We start from the raw sequence: 24,403 nt of genomic DNA, 5'->3' as shown, positions 1-24,403 counted from the left end.
TTTTAGAAGTTAAAAAATATTTTTAAATTTTATAATCATCATGGAATATAATCATCATTATTAGATAGTATGAATTCATGTCTATAAAAAATACTTTGCAGTTTCAACATTTAGTACTGTCAATGAACTGTGTTTCAGACTGAGAATATTCTCATCATCTCTTACTGTACTCACTGGTAGAGTTATATCTTTTCTAAAATCATATTAAATCCAACTGCACTCAGTCCAAACAAATGCTACAAACATAGATAATATTTTAATGACTCCACTGAAAATTCTGTTCGCTGAAGCAGGTCCCTAGTTATTTATTATGGGATTTAATTGCTCAGGTGACTAGAGTTCCCGGACAGGTAATTTTTAATGGAATGAATTTAAGATATTATATCTTTTGTAACAGAAAACTCTGCCCTCATACCCCTATGCCTACTTAAATGTATTTATATTACTTGAAACAAGTTTAATTTTCTTTTTCAATGGCAGCTTTGAAGAACATTCAAAGGATGTATAGGAGAGAAACAATACATCAGGAAACTATTTATTGAGTCCTTCTAGAACAAAGGCCAGGAGCTCCCTAATGTAAACACATTAAAGTTTATTTTGAGGAGGAAATACATAGATTTTTTTTTTTTTAACAACCATAAAGTAGACAGCTTAGTCCAAAAAAAAAAAAAAAATCCATTTTGGAAGATGTCACTGAACAACTCTTCCAATGTATTTCTGGATTCAGCGCCCAGTAATAGCAATCGCTTTCAAGTTAATGTCATAAATGAGAGCCACGAGAGCAGCGCGGCTGTGGATAATAACACCGATCCTCCACATTATGAGGAAACCTCTTTTGGAGAAGAAACCCAGAACAGATTCAGAATCAGCTTTAGGCCTGGAAATCAGGAGTGCTATGACAATTTCCTCCAAAATGGAGAAACCGCTAAAACAGATGCCAGTTTTCATGCTTATGATTCTCACACAAACACATACTACCTACAAACCTTTGGCCACAACACCGTGGATGCTGTTCCCAAGATTGAGTACTATCGCAATACTGGTAGCATCAGTGGGCCCAAGGTCAACCGACCCAGCCTGCTTGAGATTCACGAGCAACTTGCAAAGGTAAGCTTCAGGGCACAGGCAAGTATCCTCCCTCCCTTTATTCCTTCAGGTGATCTCCTGCTCTTTAATCATGCTATGAATGTCAGAGTGTCTTGTGGAGAAGTCTATTCCAAACCACCCTCCTTCCTTACACAGCTGTCCCTCGTTCCCAATAACTAGACAATACACAGAGTGTTTCACAAATATTTACTGAGCACCGAGAATTAAAGAATTAGCTCTGAAAGTGAGGCAGTGCATTATATTTTCTTTAAACTTATAGTGTACTCAGTGCACACTTTGTTAAACATTCCAAACCAGATACTAAGCTAATTTCACCTTAGTATGAATGCCTCTGCAACAGTTGTAAGAGGGGAAAAAAAAAACAAAAAAACGAAAAATCATCACTGGAGCTTACTGTAGTTAATACTGTGGTGTCAGCCTTTAGAGCACATGGGTATTTTATATTCTTTAAAGAGAAACCCAAGATTTATAAGATTCAGCATTTTATCCCTTCCTCTTCAAAACTTTGCCTGAGGCTCCTGAATGCTCTTAAGCATATAAAAGTAACTGAATTAAATTTAAGTACAGAAATGGCTAAGCTTTTCATTATTTAATGAAAATCAATAATGGGTTCCCAAATCTGCTAGAAGCAGGAGGTAGCATTTTTTTCTAATCATGTAGCAAATCATTGATAAACTTCATAGATTTCTTCTTCTATAACTTGCTCTAAAATATATTGATGCACTTTATCTTCCTGCTCTTCTGGAACACATTTTGGAATGAATATCATTCTTTATGGATGTAATTACTTGCTAAAAAGAATAATTAGCTGTCACATATCCAAATGTAGTTTACTTTTGCCCAGGTTTTGAGGTAAAAAAAAATTGATTGGAACAATTCCTTTCATATCCATTCATTCAACATTAATTTTATCAAATGGTTACCCACATTAGGGAGTCTAGGAATATTGCTCTCACGGAAGATGCTAATAAGGGTGAAGTTTTCCCTTTAGTTTCTGTTCATTCTTCTTTCCACAAGGAAACCCATCTCTAAAATATATTCTCCTTGGCTGCTCGGGGTCCCTGACTCTGCATCCTACCACCAGAGGCTGAGTGACTTCCTGAGCGGAGCCCATGCTCTGAACGCTGTACCCTTATCCTTTCTCCTCGCCAGGCTTTACTTGTCCCATGTACTATATTTGCAACAGTCTGCTGAATGGCTGGTTTCTTTACAGATAGAAGATTTAGCCTTTATCTAGGATATTCGGTGCTTTGATCAAAAGAAGTTAGCAATGTGACAATGTCAGAAAAAAATGGCGGCCCCCATTAAAATTTTGAGAAGGGGGTTGATTTGAAGCTCCAGAGATCAGACCCAGGTATCACTTTGCTTTGTGTGGGAGAGTGGAAAGAAGAGAGAAGGGGGAGAAGGAAAAGAGGGAAAAGTTGGTTGCGAGAAGAGGGCACAAGGAGTTTTCAAAAAGCACAGAAAAAGAAACTTAGGGCATTATAAAGGGATTTCAATTTATTCTGAAGAAGTAAAATGAGCCAAAGTTCTCTTTAAAAAGATCTGAAATTTCTCCCACCATACTCCACCTCATTCCACATAAGTCTTAAAGCTCATCCTTTGTAAAATTAGCATCATCAAAATTTAAATATTCTCATATTTGTCCCCCAGTTTGCAAGAAAACAAAATAAAAGTCTATTTCCATTAATAAGGAAATGGAGTAAACTCACATTGTTCTTTGGACTAATGTTCTAGAGAGAGAAACATAGCTTATTTACAATTCCTAAAGCCACAGCTTATGTAAATCTTTACATAAGGGGAGAAAAACTCTCCGGGAATGGTTGGTTGTTCAAAAGCCAATCTGAACAAACGTAGTTGAAATGCAATACCTGCATTTGAGTTTTCATAGCTGTTTGGGATATCATATTTTTTTGAAAATGACACAAAGACTTAACTTTGATGTAAAGCTCTTTTTTCTCAGATACAAAGAAATAGCAAATTAAATAGTTTAAAAATTAGGTTCAGGCTCAATGCCCTGAATAATCATTCTGAATGAGTATAGTAATAAGTTACTCTTTTTATGAATTTGACCCTCAGTTATCAAGACACTTCATCATTAAATCCCACAGAAGTACCCACATAGCCAAATTGGGAGCAGAATTCTAATACAACCATGAATCTATATACTAGTGTCTCTAAACTTGTAGGGCCCAGTCCACCTCTCCATATGATCTACCTCTGTGCTATCCTTTGATACCAGACATGAACAATCTGAGACTTCGTCAATTCATCCCTTTCTTCTTTGTTAGTGAATTTGATTCTTTTTCCTCCTGCTTACCCTCCCTCCCATGAAAGATGAAGACCTATAGTGTAATGAGCTATGCTGTTACCTCCTTGTGGCCCTTGACATTTTTATGGTAGTTCCCCAAATCACAACTAGAAATGATCAATAGAACAAATATTACATAATAATACTCAGACACATTACCAATTTTGTATGCAAAAAATTATAAATGATAATATTTACTCAAACAATTTAAAAGTGGAAAGCAATTGACATAGTACAAGTTTGGTGATATATTTTTTTTGTACCCGAGTATAATGCTTTAAAAAGCCATAAAAGAATTGTATATTTACATTAAGTGACAACATATTTAGACAGAAACCAGTTGGATTTTTTGCAGAATCCTGGCTATAACTTCCAAGTCAGAAAAAAAATTATATGTCAAGGTTGTTGTAATAGTTGAAATAAAAAAATAGGTTTGAAAGACGTTATTTTAAGTCTCTACCTTCACTGAAACTCTAGGAATGATACATATTGACAAAATTTGTAATCCCAATGATTTGAGACCATAGTCGAAAAAATCCATTTATTTTCTCTGTAGTAAAGAGCTAAATGCCTATACAGATGGCTATGAATTATAGATTTCCAAAAAACCCTAGTTAAAAGCAGGAAAAAATGGCTCCATCCTTTACCTTCTCTGCAATATTATATAAGCTACATAACTTCAACTGATACTGTAGGATGTTTGTGAATACTAGTTTACATGCATATAAAGTCTAGCATGTTGCCTTCTACAATGGGTAGAAACTGAACAAATCATTGTTGATAATGATGATGGCAATTTTTGTATTCACTGATTTTTACTCAAAAAGTAAAATATACACTAATAAAATATTTAAGAAGTACTGAAAAGTATATACTGAAATGTTTCTTATCTAATATAGATCTTCAGTTTTTCTCTCCAAGACAATCATTACTGTCAGTTTCTTATAAATCCTCCCAGAAATTTTCTATGCCTATACAAACATACATATATAAGTATCTCTATCTCATCTAATATTCCATCTGTATTTTTTTCAAACACATATTGAAACATTTTACACATTGTCGTGCATTCTACTGTTTTCACTAAACAATGCACATTGGAGTTCTTTCCATATAAAAAATATAATGATTATTAGATATCTGGTAAAGATTAATCCAGTATTTTTAGTTTGTAAAAATAATTGTACTTTTACTGTCCAGCATAATCCTGTGGCCACCTTTTTTTTTTTTTTTTTTGATTACTAAACTACTTTATTAAGTGATCATGGTTTTATCTTTCATTTCTACTTTTTTTTAAATTTAAATTCAAGTTAGTTAACATATAGTGTTGTTAGTTAACATATAGTATTGGCTTCAGGAGTAGAATTCGGTGATTCATCACTTACATGCAATACCCAGTGCTCATCCCCACAAGTGCCTTCCTTAATACCCATCATCCATTTAGCCAATCCCCCCACCCACCTCCACTCCAGCAACCCTCAATTTGTTCTCCATATTTAAAGTCTCTTATGGTTTGACTCCCTCTCTGTTTTTATCTTATTTTCTTTTTCTTTCCCTTCCCCATGTTCATTTATTTCTTAAATTCCACATGAGTGAAATTATATGACATTTGTCTTTCTCTGACTGACTTATTTCACTTAGCATAATACACTCTTGTTCCATCCACATTGTTGCAAATCTGTGGCCACCTTTATATGCACAATTCCTAACTACAGGGCTAACCAAAATGGAACTCCTTTTCAGTCTTACTAACCACCATTGTTAGCATTTCAGAAAAATATAAGAATCAGGAAAATATATAGCCTTTCTATCAAAGTCAGTGTTCTGAGGGGCGCCTGGGTGGCTCAGTCGGTTAAGCATCCGACTTCAGCTCAGGTCACGATCTCGCAGTCCTTGAGTTCGAGCCCCGCGTCGGGCTCTGGGCTGATGGCTCAGAGCCTGGAGCCTGCTTCCGATTCTGTGTCTCCCTCTCTCTCTGCCCCTCCCCTGTTCATGCTCTGTCTCTCTCTGTCCCAAAAATAAATAAACGTTAAAAAAAAAATTCAAAGTCAGTGTTCTGAAATAAACTGTCTATACAAAGAATAAAATACCACAAAAATTAAGATAGCAATATTATTTTTAAGGAAACCAACCATTTAGAGAATATTTCAAAACAAAAACAATGGAACGACTTCACACTTGGGTCATTAGGCTGTTAGCAACAAAAAGTAATCTGTGAATAAAAAGCATTAGGAAAAGTAATTTGTGAATAGAAAGGATTACATACACTCATGCAAAAGCAAACTTTTTATGGAGAATTTTTTTTAATGTTTATTTATTTTTGAGAGAGAGAGAGAGAGAGAGACAGGGTGTGAGCAGGGGAGGGGCAGAGAGAGAGAGGGAGATACAGAGAATTCAAAGCAGCTCCAGGTTCCGAGCTGTCAGCACAGACGCGGGAGCTCAAACCCACAAACTGTGAGATCATGACCTGAGCCAAAGTCGGACACCCAACCGACTGAGCCACCCAGGGGCCCCGAGAATTTTTTGTTATCAAACAAGGTGCTCACACTTGGCAAATTCTCATTCAATTTTTACAACACACCTTCAAGGTAGGTACTATTATTATTGCTATTTTATAGATTCTAAAGTTTTTGTAAAATCCTATGGATCTTTTATAAGAGAAAACAAAAACCTAAGTCAAAAAACTTCCAAGGTCAAGAAACAAAAGTCATGTGTCTAATAAATTGAACCCATGTCTGCATGACTCCAGAGTCCATGCTCTTTTTATTTATTTATTTATTTATTTATTTATTTATTTATTTATTTTTTGATGTTTGTTATTTTTGAGAGAGAGAGAGAGCACAGGCAGGAGAGGGGCAGAGAGGACAGAGGATCTGAAGCAGGCTCCACACTGACAGCAGAGACCTGACATGGGGCTCAAACTCACAAACCTCAAGATCATGACCAGAGCTGAGATTGGGTGCTTAACCCACTGAGTCACCGAGGTGCCCCCAGAGTCCATGCTCTTTATTGCTACTTTCCATCCTCAGCCTACTCTCCCATTTCACTTTGCCTCAGTTCATTTTGACAGCTACAGAAGGAAGTGGAACTCAGCCACAAAGAAGAAATTGCATCTCAGCCCTGATGGGCAGAACAGGAGATTCAATTCCTTTCTTGTTTTGGGGACTGTGCCAAAAGATCATGTTGCTTTCTCCTACAGAATTTTTTTTTTCTCTCTCTTTCTCCTACAGAATTAATTGTAGGTCTCAATCATTTTCGTTGTCATCATCAAAAGCATTTATTAGCCTTTTATATACAAGATGCTGTATAAAGTGAGTTAAAGAGATTTGATCTCTACTTTCCAGGATTTATTTTACATGTCAAATGACTTTGTTAAGGGTAGAAATAAAGGACATGTAATCAGGTTAACAAACATTAAAGTACATAAACCAATGTATAAATGTTTATCTTCTTTAAATAGACAAACAAAGGTTTACAAATGCATTCTCTGGGAAATAGTATTTTCTAAAATGTTTTAAAGTTCAAATTTGGAACTTTAGCATTCAACTTGGGGCTATCCCAAATTAGAAATATCACCAAGCCCAATTTTTTTTCCTTTTTTTCAAAAAAAAATTTTTTTTAACGTTTATTTATTTTTGAGACAGGGAGAGACAGAGCATAAACAGGGGAGGGTCAGAGAGAGGGAGACACAGAATATGAAGCAGGCTCCAGGCTCCAAGCTGTCAGCACAGAGCCCGATGAGGGGCTAGAACTCACGGACCGCAAGATCATGACCTGAGCCAAAGTCAGCCGCCTAACCGACTGAGCCACCCAGGTGCCCCTCACCAAGCCCAATTAAGTAGACATAAAAATTGAGGCAATAAGTGCCTTGAAGGAGGATTAGTGGTCACCCCTAAAATATTTGCTGGAGTGAAAATCTGCAACTAAAGACTCATTTTAATACTTATCAGAAGTTTTAGTTTTTAGTTCAGTGATAGGTGGTGAATAGACTAACAGTTCCCGTGTATATGTGGAAAATATTAAGAATCTTTTGATTTTCTTGTTTTTTTTTTTAAATTTTTTCTTGAGAGAGAGAACAAGAGTGTGATGGGGGAGAGGGGAAGAGGGAGAGAGAGAATCCTAAGCAGGCTCATGCTCAGCACGGAGCTCAACACCGGGCTTTATACCATGACCCTGGGATCATGACCTGAGCCCCAATCAAGAGTTGGGCACTCAACTGACTGAGCCACCCAGGCACCCCTTGATTTTACTTTCTTACACTGCTTATTACACACATAGCTACCTTTAGGCCTAAGTTATCAAAAATATAAGTTAATTTTTGTGTGAGCTATATGTTTTCAGGTACAGTAAAAATACTATAATAAATTTTGACCATTAGTAGTGATTTACAGGCATGGTTTATAGCAACTTTTAAAACAAGAAACCTCTCACTTTCATAATTTAAAATATTCCCATTTATCACAAAGGGCTTGTAATGTACAAACATAATAACATTGATTAGTAAAATATAGGAATGTGATTCGAATTGTGTTTTTCGGGGTGCTTAGGTGGCTCAGTCAGTTAAGCGTCTGACTTCGGCTCAGGTCACGATCTTGCTGTTTGTGAGTTTGAGCCCCAAGGTGGGCTCTGTGCTGACAGCTCAGAGCCTGGAGCCTGCTTCACATTCTGTGTCTCCCTCTCTCTCTCTGGCCTGCATTCACACACTGTCTCTCTCTCAAAAATATACATTAAAAAAAAATTGAAAAAAAAAATCGTGTTTTTCATGCTGAAATGAACCCTAAAAATTCTCTGATCCTTGCTGGGATTGGTTTTAAAATAATCCAGTGGCAGGGGTGTGAGAGGTTTAAGTGGAATAGTACTGGCCATATGTTCATAACTGTTGAAGTTCAGTGGTAGGCACATGAGATCTATTTATTCTCCCTACTATGGCATATATTTAAATATTTCAATAATAAAAGAAAGTTTAAAACAACTGGGAGGGGATCATATAGTCCTAAATATTTATGGAGTTGTTTCTCTAGGATGGGCTAAAATTTCTACCATCCTGAGACTGAAAACCTAAAAACATGTATAGTGGCAAATATTATCTAGTTATAATTTATTTAATAATTTTTAAAATGTTTACTTATTTTTGAGAGAGAGAGAGAGAAAGAGAGAGAGAGAGAGAAAGCATGCTCACAAGCCAGAAAGGGGCAGAGAGAGAGAGGGAGACAGAGGATCTAAGGACAGCTGTATGCTGACAGTAGTGAGCTGGATGAAGGGCTCGAACTCACAAACCATGAGATCATGATCTGAGACAAAGTTGGACGCTTAACTAACTGAGCCCCCCAGGTGCCCCTCTAGTTAGAATTTAAAGAATAAATACACTTATTTTTTTCTTCTTTGATGATAGCTAGAAATGCATTTGTAATTTTTCTGGGGTCTGAAAAAATCACGCATTTTATATTAAATAAAATAATCTTTTATCATCTAGCAAAACCCATTAGGAATTTACCCCTTAAACTGCATGTGATTGAAGCTTTACTAGTTTATCAATACTGGAGAGGAGAAGTATCTTTCTTTCTTTCTTTCTTTCTTTCTTTCTTTCTTTCTTTCTTTCTTTCCTCTTCCTAATGAACTTTATTTTACCTTCTCTGAATACTTAATGCACAGGTAAAACTTTTGGTAAATTAATAATCATTCCCTAAAGCTATGCAGTTTAAAATGCATTTACGAAAGGCGGTGGGTCATCATTTATGGTGATGGAGTATGAACAAACAAATTAATTCAAAGTATGAGGGAAAAAACTGGTTTCAGGGAACAATCATAAAACTTCTATTCTTTGAGACTTTGGTCCCAAGAATATGCACCAGCCAGGAGTCTGTCAGCCACTGGTTATAGCTCACAGCCATTAAGTGCCCATAACCCTCAACTAAAAGTCTTTTCAGTACTTTGATGATAAGTTGACTTTGTAATTGCTGTATAGGCTCACAAAGGAGGCATTTATTAAGAGTGAAACCAAGTTTTGCTTTGCCATGTTAGAAGAGGAAGATGACAAACATAGAAAAATGATTTTGCCTTCGAGTAAATTACTTCAAAGTAAGATTTTCAGAAAATTCATTGGATTTATCCTCCTTGGCACTATCCAGGAAAGGTTAAGTGACTTGCTGGGGGACACACCCTGAATTAATTGCATAGCTGAAACTAGATTCCAAGCCTCCTAGTTTATATGGTGCAGTGAGTTTTAAGCTCCTGTAAGCGAGTAAGCAATGGAAATAGATTCTGTACTTATAAATGTATTATCAGGGCTTTATAGTCAGGGCAAGAAATATACATTTAAAGGTTTTTTTCCTTTCTATGGCATAAATATATTGAAAACGTGGAAACTCTAGCAGATTGAACACATTCACCTGAGAAATAGTTGAACACCCTACATTGACTCTATTTTTGAATAGCTTTAGAAAATTATTTCCCTACTAACTTTCATATATGATGATTTCCCTGACAAGCCCTCATAGAATATTCCTTTTGCTTCATAGTGTATGTCCTAGTGATAAATTGAAGAACCATTAAACTGTGCCCAGAAGGGCATCCATCAGATAGAAATGTCCATATAAGGGGAAATTTTAAATATCTTATTCATCCTTTCGCCAATTTTTTAAGATGTTTTTTACAGTCATTGGTATTCTCATTAATCCAGATGTAAGGGTCACAGTTACCACTGGAGTTCAGCTGGGAGCAAAGCAATTTCCTGGACCAAACCCTCAAATACAGGATTTATCAGAAAACATAGGTTTTATTCCCAAGACTGCCTTTAAAAAGCAAGTGACTAAGGCTCTGTCTCATGGGATCCCCAATTAACCGAGGAAAAGGAAATTGCCTTTTCCCTGAATGAGTAGCTGCTGATGGTCTGGCTGTGAGATCTTCATTAACTAGAATATTGTCAATTTTAAAAGTTTTTCTCAAATCAAATCAAATAAATGAATTTCTTAACCAAATAATCTCTTCAACATTCCTGGGCATTTTATCACATTCCTCAATTCTCTGCTTTCATTGATTTTCTAGTTACGGAAAGTTAAAGTTACATTTGAACCACGCAGCTGCCTTATGAGTGTAGAATCCGTTCAGAGAAAAAATAGGATTTTTAACTGCCTGGAGAAAAACCTCAAATGTTCCATCCATCTGTAATTGACTGCAATGTATAGACATGTGTGCTCCAATATAATAGCCCCAGCCACACGTGGCTATTGAGCACTTGAAACGTGCTAGTACAAATTGAGATGTTGTATCACTGTAAACTGCACACCAGACTTCAAAGACATAGTGTTAAAAAAATAAGAATTAAAATGTCTCATCACTGTTTTTACATTGATTATATGTTGAAATGATAATATTTGATATAGATCCATTACGTAAAACATATTAAAGCAGTCCATGATTCAGGTTCCTCCTACAAGGTGGGTTGCCACCATAGCTAATGAATATTACATTGCAAAGATTAGAAATATGATATTGTACAAAAGTTAGGTATATTTTTAAAATTTAAGGGTTCAAATCTGAACCCAAGTTATTTCACTAATTTCCTTTTATTTTTAAAATGAGCTACTGGAAATTTTTGAATTACATCCGTGACTTGCATTTCTAGCTGGTATAGATAACCAGTTTCTGCCCTGCTAGTTCAGCCTCAATTTCTGTAGACTTTGTTTATCCATATTTTACTTTAATATGAATATATGATGTCAGATTTCAATTATCTGTACAAGTAGGGACAGAGGATGCTTAAGATTAAGATATTCCTCGGGTAATTCAAAACTAAATTTTAACTATTAATTTCAGCTTCCTTTGTGATTCAGTTTTACCCCTCCCCTGCAATGCTGTTGGAAAATAGTAAGATGATCTGACTTGAGATTCATTCTCTTCTTCTCCCTTCTTTAATGTGGGTTACACAGAGAAAACAATGAAAAATGAAATCCTCAGTAGGGATGGAAGAGAAAGGAAATAGGAGGCAGGAATGGATAAGAAATGAGGTCATCTTCTCTTAAGTGGTAGAGATCAGGTGGCCTCCAAGCCTACTTTATGGATTCAGTAATGTTTATTGATGACCTGCTGTATGGTAGGGTCTTTGTTGGCATCTCGGAGAAGTAACCCACATCCTCTAGTTAATATACAGTGACTTACCACATTGCATTGCATCGGTTACCCAAATGTCCACTAGTATCATGAAAAAAAATTTGTGGGAGAACAAACTCGGAAGAAATTCTTATTGACATAGAGAAGTAGAAGAACATGGAAGAACAAGAAGACAAGAAGTCAAAGTCTTTTGGAGTAAACAGCCCAAATTAGAGTCAGATTATAGTGGGTATGCTAAAGATACACCAAAGCCCAAAGAAGCAATAACTCTTAAACATGGCAAGGACAAAAACTTTGATTGCCCTCAAATAAAGTCCTTATAGTAAACACTGAGTATTTATTTCATGCCAGTCTCATTTTAGAGGGGAAAAAAATTGTCCTTGTCTGAGACATCTCAGTTAGTAATAGGGGGACACATCATCCCAGCCTTAAACTAATGTAGGCCACTTAAATAGAACAAAGTTGTTCTTTTTTTTTTTTAATGTTTATTTATTTTTGAGACAGAGAGAGACACAGCATGAGCAGGGAAGGGGCAGAGAGAGAGGGAGACACAGAATGGGAAGCAGGCTCCAGGCTCTGAGCTGTCAGCACAGAGCCCGACGTGGGGCTTGAACTCACGAACTGTGAGTACATAACCTGAGCCGAAGTCAGACGCTTAACCGACTGAGCCACGCAGGTGCCCCCAAAGTTGTTCTTTAATAATGGTAGTTAAATGCTGAATCTAAGAGACTCCCCCAATGGTTTCAACCCCTTACTGGAAAAGATTGCTTTTCGGGAACTCACTGGGGTATATAGTCTATCCATTAGAATCAAGTAGGTGCCAGATAGGCTAAATTAAGTGGGTGTATCTGAAATTATTCAAGGTCATATCTAAAAGAGAAGTTAGAGTGTTTTTCACTTGAGAGAAACAGGGCTATTTCTTTCCCCAGTAGAATTCAGAGACTATCCTTACTGACAAGGAAGCTATTTTTCAAAATTGGATCACACACAAAAAAACACTAAATAAGCTTTTGACATTTTTTATACTACTTACTTCTTATTTGTACTCAGCTTACCTTTCTAGTAGTCAGTCATAAGATTTCTTACCCTTTGTACAATGCTACCAGCACATCCAGCAATTCTCAGGCAAAGGCATATCGAATCTGAAAGAAACTTCCTCTACAGGAATAGCATCCTTGTAGCCAAACAGTGCCTTTAAATATTTTTAGAACTTTAACCCTTTTCTTCCTGTTTTTAAAGAAAATGCGTATAGGGGCGCCTGAGTGACGCAGTCAGATGAGTGTCCGACTCTTGATTTCAACTCAGGTCATGACCTCAGGGTTGTTGGGATGGATCCCTGTGTCCGGCTCCTGGCTGAGTGTGGAGCCTGCTTCAGATCTCAATCTCTCTCTCTCTCTCTCTCTCTCTCTCTCTCTCTCTCCTTCTCCCCTGTTCATTAACTCTCTCTTGCTCTCTCTCTATAAAGTAAGTTAAAACAAAAAAAACAAATACATAAATTTACAAAAGAAAATGCTTTTATGTGTTCTTTCATTCAATCTTCTTAAAGATACTGTGACATGTTTAGAGAAGTTTTGTTATCATTATTTTAGGTGAATAAGATGAAGCCCAGGGAGGTTAATAGAAAGAAGTCCAGTTAGCCTGCATCAATGACATTAACCTCCTACCATACCTCAAAGACCCTCTTTCACTTCTGATAGACTTTCAGGCTGCCTTTGTTTCTTTTTCTTTTGTTTGTTCTTTTTGTATTCTAAACTTACCTTAATCTAACCATTTTCCCCTAAGGTAATATTCTCACCCGTAGGACTGCCCAAGATCCTTTGCAGCTTTGCTGCGCCTGAAATCTCTCACAAAATGAATCCATCAGCTCCCAGGGCAAAAAAATACTTACCTTATGTGCATGCTAGAATTTGATGTGTCCAAAATTTCATGTCAATTATTTTGATTTGCCTTTGAAAGTTTTCTGGAGACTTCTGTTGACCAAATATTGTGTGTTTTTTTGCTACCTGTATAAATACAGAACGTAGCAGTGGCACCAGGTTCAGCTGACAGGGTTGCTAACGGAGATGGAATGCCTGGAGATGAAGAAGTTGAAAACAAGGAAGAGGAGGATAAAGCTGGCGTTGTGAAGTTTGGATGGGTGAAAGGTGTGCTGGTGAGAAAGCTCCTATGTTTCCGAATGAAATCTGTTTGTTCCGTGTCCTAGTGGACTAAATGTTAGCACATCCTGGACAACAGAGTTACGGACATGGCTGGGTTTTGCCCCACTATCACTTCTCATATCCCTTTCAATGCTCCTTTGGCCCACAGGTAAGATGCATGCTGAATATCTGGGGTGTCATGCTCTTCATTCGCCTGTCTTGGATTGTTGGAGAAGCTGGAATCGGTAAGCATGTTTCCCCATGCCCCGTATGCCATTTTCAGTGTCAGTTATAAGCTCAATAAGCAACTTGTTTTCACCATTAATGCTGAATGTGAGATGGAGGTCACAGAAATAATCTGCACTCGAGCTCTTTTACTTTGCCTCTTTGACCATGTTTGTCAGAGAGGAAAGTGTAGCGTTAACTTCTGGGAGACTGGAATTTTCCAGTTTACCAACCAGATAAATGCTCAATTTAATATTTCTATTTGTTCTTAAAGTTTTAGGTGTACAGATCTGTAGGGACACATATATTTTAAACAGTACTATTCATAGTTTGGGACATACTGACATTTGTGCATCCCCCTTATGCTTATTGGCAAAATTTCACTCAACAAGAACAGCTTGTGGGAAAAGTGGGAACAATGTGACCTGACTAATAGAAATGCTGAATTGTTGAACATTTGCCAAAGAAAATAATTGTGTTACTTTCAGGTACCAGTGGTAAGAAAACAAAGATTAATAAAATATGCCAGACAGAGGCTTAAACGTGATAGATGAAATGATTGAGATAACATGTGTAACTACTACTAATTTTTATTATTTTTTAATTTTTAAAGTGTTTTTATATATTTTTGAGAGAGAGAAAGAGAGAGAGGGAGATAGAGGCAGAGAGAGAGAGGGAGACACAGAATCTGAAGCAGGCTCCAGGCTCTGGGCTGTCAGCACAGAGCCCAACGTGGGGCTCAAACTCATGAACTCAAGATCATGACCTGAGCTGAAGTCGGGCGCTTAACCGACTGAGCCACCCAGGTGACCCTACTACTAATTTTTCTAATGGAAAATGCATGATGTTGAGATTATTTTGAGTGATTCTTTGACATTTTTGAAGATTATATTTTACTTAAAACATGATTTCCTGTGGCAAATCTTTTTTTTTTTAATCAAGAGTATATAGATATAATTTATACGAAAAATTTCCTTGAATTTTATCAAAGTTCCTGATTTAATGTGATAAAAATTAGTGACGTTCTACTTTATGTATGGAAAATGTATTACAAATCCACTTTTGGAGAAGACCTATAAATCATTAGTGTCAAGAACATAGAGATTCAGATGTGCTTTTAGATACTACTCCAGAACGTATCCCAATTCACATTCAAAGGTACTAAGTCATTATTTATAGCCTTCGGTCCTCAAGGCAGACTGGAAGACTAACTCGCAAAAAGAAAAGGCTGAGCTGTAAATTGAAACACTGGAACAAGTTCCCATAGTTTTTCCATGTTTCATGTTTGGCAAGTGCTGGGTTCCTGACAAAGGGCTGCTTGCCAGCTTTATGATGCATATCAAATGAATGCTTATAGCCGCAGGGTCCAAAATAAGTAGATGCTGTTCCATGGAAAATCTGCATCTTAATATTGCCAAGTGTTTGCCCCAGGGTTTCATGCAAAATTAGTTTTTTAAGGGCAGTTTAGTAACTTATTGAGATCGTCAAGCAGCATTACTTTGTTTGGAGGTGTGAGTGTAGCCAAGGGCAAGAGTAATTCTTTCTAACGCAACTTATTTAACATCCATGTGTTAAGCGATAACCTGAACCTTAATCAGATCTTACATTACTCTTTACAGTCAATCCAGTTTCATGCTTACTGCAAAAGTGTAAAACATGAAGAACCCTATCTTCTGCTAAACTGTGTATTATACTTTCAGACATCAGTGTTGTTTTAATAAGGACCTTTCCTTTAAGTAGTCATATCCTACTTTAAATGGGTGTCTAGTGGGTTTTCCTTTGAATGAAGGTTTGTTTGTTGTTGTTTTAGTTCTCAGAAAGTAGACTTTAGTGAGTCATAGAAACTTATTACCACCCTTACTCAGTTTTACTGGCCTTTGCTGTGAACTTAAAGCTAAATGAGTTGATTAAGTCACCTTTTGGGTCCCATTTAGATTCCCTTTATTGGGTAAGAAAAGAAGCAAATACAAGTAGTTTCTCCTTGATTTGGGATAGTTTAGGGAAGATCCTTTCAAGAGGAGACCCTAGGAACAAAGTCAGAAAGAAGCTGGAGCCAAGAGTAACAGTAGCTACAGCCCTTGGGTAACCATTCTAGGGCCAAGAGTTTTGGCTGTCTTTTCCCCAAAAGCAAATGGTAGAATAAACCCAAAATGTCATAAAATTTTTCTCTGTCTAGGAGACTTAGGCTGGGGCAAGATGGTTTCTAATAAATTTAAACATTAGGCACGGAAGAAGGGAGTGAAAGAGGTATGACCTAAAGCAAGTCATTCCATGAGTTTCATTTTCTCATCTGAAAATTAAGGACCTGGATTCACTGTTTCCCAATCAATTCTTTGAAGATAAAGCTAAATAACTGTGCTGTCTAGACAGACACAACTTGAGATAGGCTAGGGTAGTGCGATAGTCTTCAGACTGTGGGGTGCATAGGAATTACCTGGGAAGTTAGGTTCCAAAACCACAGAATCCTGGGATTCACTTTGAAAGATTCCAACTTAGTATGTCTGGGCATTTTTTTTATATGACATTTATTGCCAAATTGGTTTCCATATAACACCCAGTGCTCATCCCAACAGGTCTGGGCATTTTTAATAAACACTTCAGGTATTTCCTGAAATAGGTGGTTTAAGGACCACACTTTGAGAAAACTATGAACTGAACGTTCTCTAACCTGCCTTTTACCCTGGGATTTTTTTGTTTGATTGTGAGAGAAAAGCAAATATGTTGCTGTTTAAGTGTATAAAACTTTGTTCTAGGATTTCAAATGGTTTACAGAAATATATACAGTGCAAAAGAATAAATAAGAATTGTTGGGAAAATAGAAGCAAAGGGAAAATAAGGGTATGAAAATAATAGTCAAAGTAGGTTTAATGTCCTGAAATACAAACTATTTAGTTCTGTACCGTTGCTGGGGTGAGCTAAACATTTGATATCAAATGTCTTCAAAACAAAAGCAAAAGCAAAATAGTGTGCAGAAGATAAGAAGAAATTACTTGTAGAGGTGCAAAGAACAGGCCACATGGTGATGTAGAGGTAATATGTACCAAAGGATCCCTGCAATAGATTCAAAGAATTTAGTGCAACTATTTCTTGCAACTCCAAGCTTTAAGAGTCTGTAGGGGCCAAAGCCATATGGTCCAAGTTTGTATCTCATGCCTATAGTTAGCCTCCTCCTACTGTACTTCAAACTGTAAAATAGCCTAGAGACTTCTTTTAGAGCCAGGATACAGCTGGGACCATCAAGAGAGGCAACCTCCAATACCTTGTTTCCATTTATGTCTGTCCTTCATTTCCTTCTACTTCCCCTTTTCCCAGAGCATGGCCAGAGAGATCACAGCCTTTCTCAGATGACTACTGTTCTGATTATCCCTGGAACAAGACAGCTTGCCAACAACAATTATGAAGCATCCATTTTTTGTAGGGGAGCATATGTAGGCAAGAGCATTCTCACTAGAACCAGGGTGATTTCAGTGCCTGTGACCCTAAACTTCTTTATTAACAGTGGCAAGAGGCAACCTAACAAGAGAATAACAATCAGAAATTTATTACCATGTGCATCATGTGTCCACATGAGAAGACTCAGCAATGAGTAACTCATCAGAGTGGTTAGAACTTGGGCTTGCATAGCATCTTTTTAAAAATACTTTTTAAATGTTTATTTATTTTTGAGAGAGAGACGGAGACAGAGACAGTGTGAGTGGGGGCTGAGGGAGTGGTGGTGCAGAGAGTGAGGGAAACACAGAATCCAAAGCAGGTTCCAGGCTCTGAGCAGTCCACACAGAGCCCAACATGGGGTTCCAACTCACAAACCATGAGATCATGACCTGAGCTGAAGTCTGACGCTTAACCGACCGAACCACCCTGGGGCCCCTGGCTTACATAACATCTTAACAAAGAACAATGTATTCTTAGAGAAGTGACAAGACAAAGGAAAAGGACTGAGTTTCTAGGATGGCAGATTGTGGGAAGGCAGATACATGAGGGAACTCATGGAAATTAAGTCAAGGCTGTTATGTAGGTTCTTCTGGCACTACTCCAGCCAGTAAGGGTCTAGAATTATCTCTGATCATTAACTTCTGTCCTTCCTGGTATAGAGGAAAGTAGAGACACCTTTACAAATCTATGCCTTGTTTTCAGACAAATATGGGAAGGTAGCTGCTTTTTTTCTGTCGCCGTTAGCTAAAAATATACTTTATGCAAAAGTGGTACATTTGGAGATAGCATATTCTGCTACCCTTCAGTATCCTCTTGACCGTGTGCTTCCTGAAGCTGAAAGCAGCCTTGCCTTTCTCTGAATTCTGGTTTATCACTTTCTCCCTCTTATAATCATTGACCTTCTGCACCATAAGATCCTTGAGGGCAGCTTTTTTCATTTCATTTTATTTGTTCCTTGCATTTCTCATTCTACTTGACCCATAGTTGGATATATAGTGGGCTTTCAGTAAGCAACAGCTATTATAACTATCGTGGACACAATCAAAAAGCAGTGCCACTGATCATGTACTGTGTTCTATGTGCTCTGCTAGCCACTTTTACACATGTATTCTTTCTAATCTCATTGCCATTTTTGGCTCAGAAAATAAGTAACTTGCCAGAGGTCACAAAGCCAATAAGTGAACATAGTTCAGTTTGATTCTTTCCACTTTACTTATCTGCCAGATAAACAATTTGTTACATTGGATGTAATTTTCCACTCCTACACAACCAAATGTACATAAAAAGAGAGTTATCTAGAAGGGTGAACATTTCCTGTCTAGTTATAAAGGCAGCTTGGAATCCTATTGACCAATTATTATGTTTACAGGTGTCTAGAACTGCGCAAAAAATGGGGTTCCCACTACATTTTGACCAGCCATTGTTGTTCATTTGTGGGCAATTCTCACTGCACATTTTAGCTCTTCGGTTTCTAGGCTCTGTGCTACTACAGGCAGAAAACTTCAAAGCTGAGCACTTACTCTGGTGATTTCCAGGCCAACTTGTTAATTCAGATGTGGTTCTTTGTTGATTACCCTCCATTTGCTGGCTTTTATGTGAACGATCTGATGGATTGTTGCACTGTTTAATTGCCTTTATTTTTCCTCTCTCAACTGAGGTCTTGGTGTGATTATCATCGGCTTAGCCGTGACAGTGACTGGTATCACTGGTTTATCCACCTCTGCTATTGCCACAAATGGATATGTCAGAGGAGGTAATTAAACTTGTGACCCGCACGATCATTTGTAAGGTAAAGGCAACAGAGACTCAGATAGTTCACCACTGACCTTTCTGGAGTGTTTTCAAAGGTAATCCAAGTTGGCTTCTTTTTTTTTCTCCTTCAGGCAAGAGAGATGCGAGAAAAATGAGGAAGGATTTAACCTTTGTGAAACCCCCAACTTTCTCATTCAGGTTCTTCTCAAGCAAGAGAGAAGGTCAGATGTCATGTTTTCTCTTTTCACAGCCAGGGTAGTTTCTCTCCCAGGACACCAGCAGAAGTCAACTTTTCCTTTCCAGGGCCGCATTTCAGATTGTGTTTACTTTTGGAGACCATCCTCCATCGTAATGAGCAGGCCGCCGACTTGATCTTTATGCCAGGCCAACCAGGTTCTCCTGAGCACAAAGGAACTCCACTGGGGCCCAGGCATGGACAGGAAAACTTAAATTCAAGGCAGTATATAGTTTGCAACAACAGGGAATCCAAGTCAGAAAAGTAAAATGTAATATCTTCTCTCATTGCTAACAGGTCTTGGAGTTCTCATAATTCTTCTTTCCACCATGGTAACTTCTATTACTGGGTTGTCAACTTCTGCAATAGCAACTAACGGGTTTGTTCGTGGAGGTAACATTTCTAAGATATCTAATGCCCTCATCACTTGCTACGGGTAGGCAAAATTTTTATATACTCCTTTTTGACTGGAACAAGCAAGTAGCCCAATGCTCTTGATGCCTGGTGGACTATACAAGTGACCTGGATGCAGAAGGAAACATAAGGTACTATGAGTGCAGTCCTGGTCTACGCTGGTCAGCGGTGGGATCGTCTCTAACGGATCTCTCTGGCGCATTGCAGCTCATGGTTTCCAGATGCTCAGAATTCTGTAGGTGAATGTTTTATTTTCCAGGCGAGGCTGCATACCTCTTGCCGGTGTCTCTTGGGAAAGGATTCCTGGATGTGGCTTTAATTTAAAGTTTAGTACATTTCAGGTGCTTCCTAGATCTTCATGGAATGGGATCTTTTAGAACATTTCAGGTTTTTCGTGGGGAGACTGATCCTTCTTTGACAATTCAGACTGCTGCCTCTGGACGTGCTGGAGCCAAACACATTTCTTGGGGGATTTTGCAGGTCTTGGAGTCATCATCATTGGCCTGAGTGTGGTAGTGACGACACTCACAGGTATTTCTATGTCTGCCATTTGCACAAATGGAGTAGTAAGAGGAGGTAAGCCAATTCATTTGCTTATGACGACAAGCTTTGGTTACAGAGTAATGTCCAGAGTCGGTTTAATGCTGGAAGTAAAATCTGCATCTAAATAATTAGTCCCCAAAGCCTTAAAACAAAGTGAGCTAACCCAAATTTGAACATCAAGGCAAAATTCTCTCAACTAAAATTAAGAGACCACTAGATGTTTTCTTTGACCTATTTCCTGTGATTAAACATGTTTACAGAGAGTGACCAGGTGTCTAGAAAGAAGGCATAGATAATTACAGTAAAATACATGGTTGCTTTGTACCTTGGATGAGCCCTGCTGGCTCTCTGCCAGGCCCACTCAGCACCCTGGCTGACACTTCCTGCTTAGGTAGCCCTCAGATTTCACCCCAACGCTATACTTCTAGGGGCTAACAGGCCTGAAAAAATCCTTAAGAAGAAAATAGAAACCAACAAACATAACAAAGAGTTACTTTTAAATCATCCAGGAATATGCAAGCTAAGGCAGAAAATGAAGAGGGTGAGGTTTATCATTGCTGTTCTAATTCCTGCCTTCCCCCTCCCATTCTGTTTGACTCCTGGGGCCTCAGCTTGGGTAGCTTATCCAGGTGCCCCTTCCCAGGGCCTTCTAAGAGCCTCCTCCTCTGACAAATACACCTGCTCTCAGAGCTTCCCCTGCTAGTCTATCACTTTGACCAAGCCTAAGTGACTGGCTAGCTAATTTATCTAATGTAATCTGGACAAAGGAAATAATGGCAGTTTGCTCCACCCAGATAATTGGTTACATTTTTTTTTTTTTTTTAAATTTTTTTTTTTTTTTTTTTTTTAACGTTTTATTTATTTTTGAGACAGAGAGAGACACAGCATGAACTGGGGAGGGGCAGAGAGAGAGGGAGACACAGAATCGGAAGCAGGCTCCAGGCTCTGAGCCATCAGCCCAGAGCCCGACGCGGGGCTCGAACTCACTGAACGTGAGATCGTGACCTGAGCTGAAGTCGGAAGCCCAACCGACTGAGCCACCCAGGCGCCCCAATTGGTTACATTTTTAAAGAGAGCTTTGACCCTTTAACCCAAAGGAGTTACTACAGTGGAGGAAATTCCTTTTCCGTAAAATATAGTTGTGTTTTGTTTTGAGATATGTTTGTTCGGTGTCATTCTCTTACCAATTCTGTCCACTCTAAGACTAGCTCACTGTAGAAAGCCATTAATTTACTATGGTTCGTGATAACACCTAGCTATCTAGGCCTCTCAATACTTCGTTTTTTTACCTGCTCTCAGTACACTCTAGAAGCTAACCAGTCCAGCTCAGGCTTCCCTGTGCACATAGGTACATGGCCATATATAGAACTACCTTATTCAAGGTCCAGAGGAGAAACAGTTGTTCCAAACTCTATCTTTCTTCCCATTGGCCACCCATACACATGTGGGTATTTGGCAATAATCATGCCTTCTTGAGCTAAAAGCGTAGAGATCCAATTCTGATTTATAGAGTAGATAATACATAGCACTATACAAATACTTTTTTTATGCCGCAAATATATACCAGAAAATTATACCAGAAAGGAAGTTAGAATAGCAATGATATACATCTCCTGCATCATTTTCTGCCTAGGGCTGCCTGTTCCTGGACATTCCAAATACAAAGTTTTTTTCATTGGTTACATCATTGATTTGAACTCACCAATGAATTAAAAAATTTTTTTTGATTACATTTATTTATCTTTGAGAGACAGAGAGAGATAGAGCATGAGCAGGAGTGGGGGGGCAGAGAGAGAGAGGGAGACACAGAATCCGAAGCAGGCTCCAGGCTCTGAGCTGTCAGCACAGAGCCCAATGCAGGGCTTGAACTCACAAACCGTGAGATCATGACCTGAGCCGAAGTCGGATGCTTAACCAACTGAGCCACCTAGACACCCCAAACCAATGAATTTTTTTTAAAGGCAAAGCATTTTGTTTTGGTAAAGTTTGCTGTATTTGTAAACTTTGTATACAATTAGGTTTCGATAAATCAGAATTTACTAAGTAAGGATAGTTCTACTAAATTCTATTACAGTTCTCAGAGTACAAGAAAAGGCTAAGTTATTCATTAAAGTGATACAAGATTCCTAAAATTATTAGGAATTTACAATATTTTCATTAGAATAAAAATTATTCAAAATTATGTGGTCATATAAACTAAATCCCTTAGCAGTTCCTCAAAGTAAAACATGTTCATTTTTTTTTTAGGTGGGGCCTACTATCTTATTTCCAGAAGCTTAGGGCCCGAGTTCGGTGGGTCTATAGGCTTGATCTTTGCTTTTGCCAATGCAGTGGCTGTTGCTATGTATGTGGTGGGATTTGCTGAAACAGTGGTAGATCTTCTTAAGGTAATTAAAAGTTTTTCTTTTTTTCAGCCAAGTAAGATAATTCAGTTCAATTTGCCTTTTCAGGGCACTAGGGGTTATCGCCATGGCAAGATGAGAGGAAATACATTTATTCTGTAGAATGTGGAAGTTGGATATAGTGGAAGGAGCTCTGGGCTTGGCATCAGAACTGGCTTGGAATCCCGACTCTCAGATTTATCAGCTGAGAGGATTCTGGGCCAGTCCCTCTATTGTTCTGAACCCTTTTTCTCAAATCTGTCATATGAGCTAATAATACTGTTCTATGTATTTAATAGAAATGCAGTACAGAACAAATGAAATACTGTGTAAAATATGAAACAAAAGATAAATGATGAACATTATTTTCAGTAGCAATATTACTATTATGGTTATATTTTCCGAAAGGGAAAGAAAGTTCAAACATTCGAATAACTCACTGCAGGAAATTAAGCATTTCCTGGTTTAGGTGCTCCATCTAGACGGTATGTATGTGACCATGTTAATTAGCTGGTATGTGAACTAACTTCTAGTCCTCCTTTTATGGAAGTAATAGCATTCACTGAATCCAATTAATAGCAGGACCCTTATTTGAAAATTAAATGAATAAATGAGTGAAGTATATAGTTCATAAGGTACATGATCTTCAAGACATGCATTATCTGGTTTCTGTAGTTTAATTGAATGACACTTATTTTCCAATATTCACGTTGGAAACCACTCATTTTTATTTCTCTAAGATTCCCCTTGACACACAAAAATAACTAGTCATTCTTCTGAAAGAAAACATTGTATTTATAAGGGCACATACTTACCTTAGTGCTACAATAGCTTTAAAATCTGTGAGTAGAATGACCATCTAGAATTTCCAAACTTGGCTAACAATGGCCTATTATTATAGGACAAAATAATGTTCATCTCAGATTTAGGAGCACTTCATTTTTCTATTATCCTATAGGGCCCCAGACATGAGTGCACAGTGTCTCTTCTATAATAAGACATAGAGGCCAAAAAAGCTCCATCTCTAACCATTTTAATGATTTTTGTTGTTGTTCCAGGAGAGCAATTCAATGATGGTGGATCCAACCAATGACATCCGGATAATAGGCTCCATCACAGTGGTGATTCTTTTAGGAATTTCAGTAGCCGGAATGGAATGGGAAGCAAAGGTGATTTTCTCAAAATGGTGCTATCGCCCACTGCTGCTCAGGTCTTGGCCAAATTGCAGGAATAGAACAAACCCTGTATTCTAAAAGAATTGCTATTATTACTTGCTATGGCAAAAGTTGTGGGTTAGCAATGGGAAGAGCACCAAGCCCTCAGAGCATGAGGTCCAGGCAGTCACAACCCAGCTCATGTGTCACCTGATTGGGCTGGGCTTTGTTCTTTATGCTGTCACCATGTGACATACACACCAACATTGCTGCCATTTTCACACACAGACCCCTTATGATCATAGCAGTGGTACATGCTGGAAACTGGGTCTCCTAGGTCACACCCCTGGTATCCCATTTCAAGCTGGCTATGGTGCTGAAGCCCAAAAGAAATGGCAAGTGCGATGGGAGAAGGTAATAGAGGCAGGAACTATCATTCTCCTATGAGACACAGTAGTACAGGAGCAAATTTGGGGGCATGATAAGGCCCTGGAACTAGAGAATATCTGGATTTAACTAATAGTAATACAGTTAGTAAATTTCTGCATGTCAGGAGCATGTATTTTTCCTGATTTATAACTCTACAGTGACTGGTATAATTG

General features: G+C 38.0%; 1 protein-coding gene across 3 annotated transcripts in view; it reads left to right on the top strand.

Moving 5' to 3' along the window:
* The first annotated feature begins 687 nt into the window (after positions 1-687).
* Positions 688-24,403, top strand: part of SLC12A1 (solute carrier family 12 member 1) — a 94,890-nt gene continuing 71,174 nt past the window's right edge. Inside the window, exons 1-6 of one of the 3 annotated variants that reach the window (XM_042942119.1) lie at positions 688-1,107; positions 13,545-13,679; positions 13,835-13,910; positions 20,204-20,299; positions 22,514-22,653; positions 23,706-23,816. In XM_042942119.1, coding sequence (XP_042798053.1) covers positions 688-1,107; positions 13,545-13,679; positions 13,835-13,910; positions 20,204-20,299; positions 22,514-22,653; positions 23,706-23,816 — 978 coding nt within the window. Of the gene's footprint in view, positions 1,108-13,544; positions 13,680-13,834; positions 13,911-18,979; positions 19,076-19,606; positions 19,703-20,203; positions 20,300-22,513; positions 22,654-23,705; positions 23,817-24,403 lie in introns of all 3 variants that reach the window. The other 2 variants (XM_042942118.1, XM_042942120.1) reach the window with 2 other exon arrangements.

This window comes from Panthera leo, chromosome B3 (genome assembly GCF_018350215.1).
Source record: "Panthera leo isolate Ple1 chromosome B3, P.leo_Ple1_pat1.1, whole genome shotgun sequence".
NCBI lineage: Eukaryota > Metazoa > Chordata > Mammalia > Carnivora > Felidae > Panthera > Panthera leo.
Note: the sequence above shows the minus strand (reverse complement) of the source record. Positions and strands in the feature narration are given on the sequence as shown.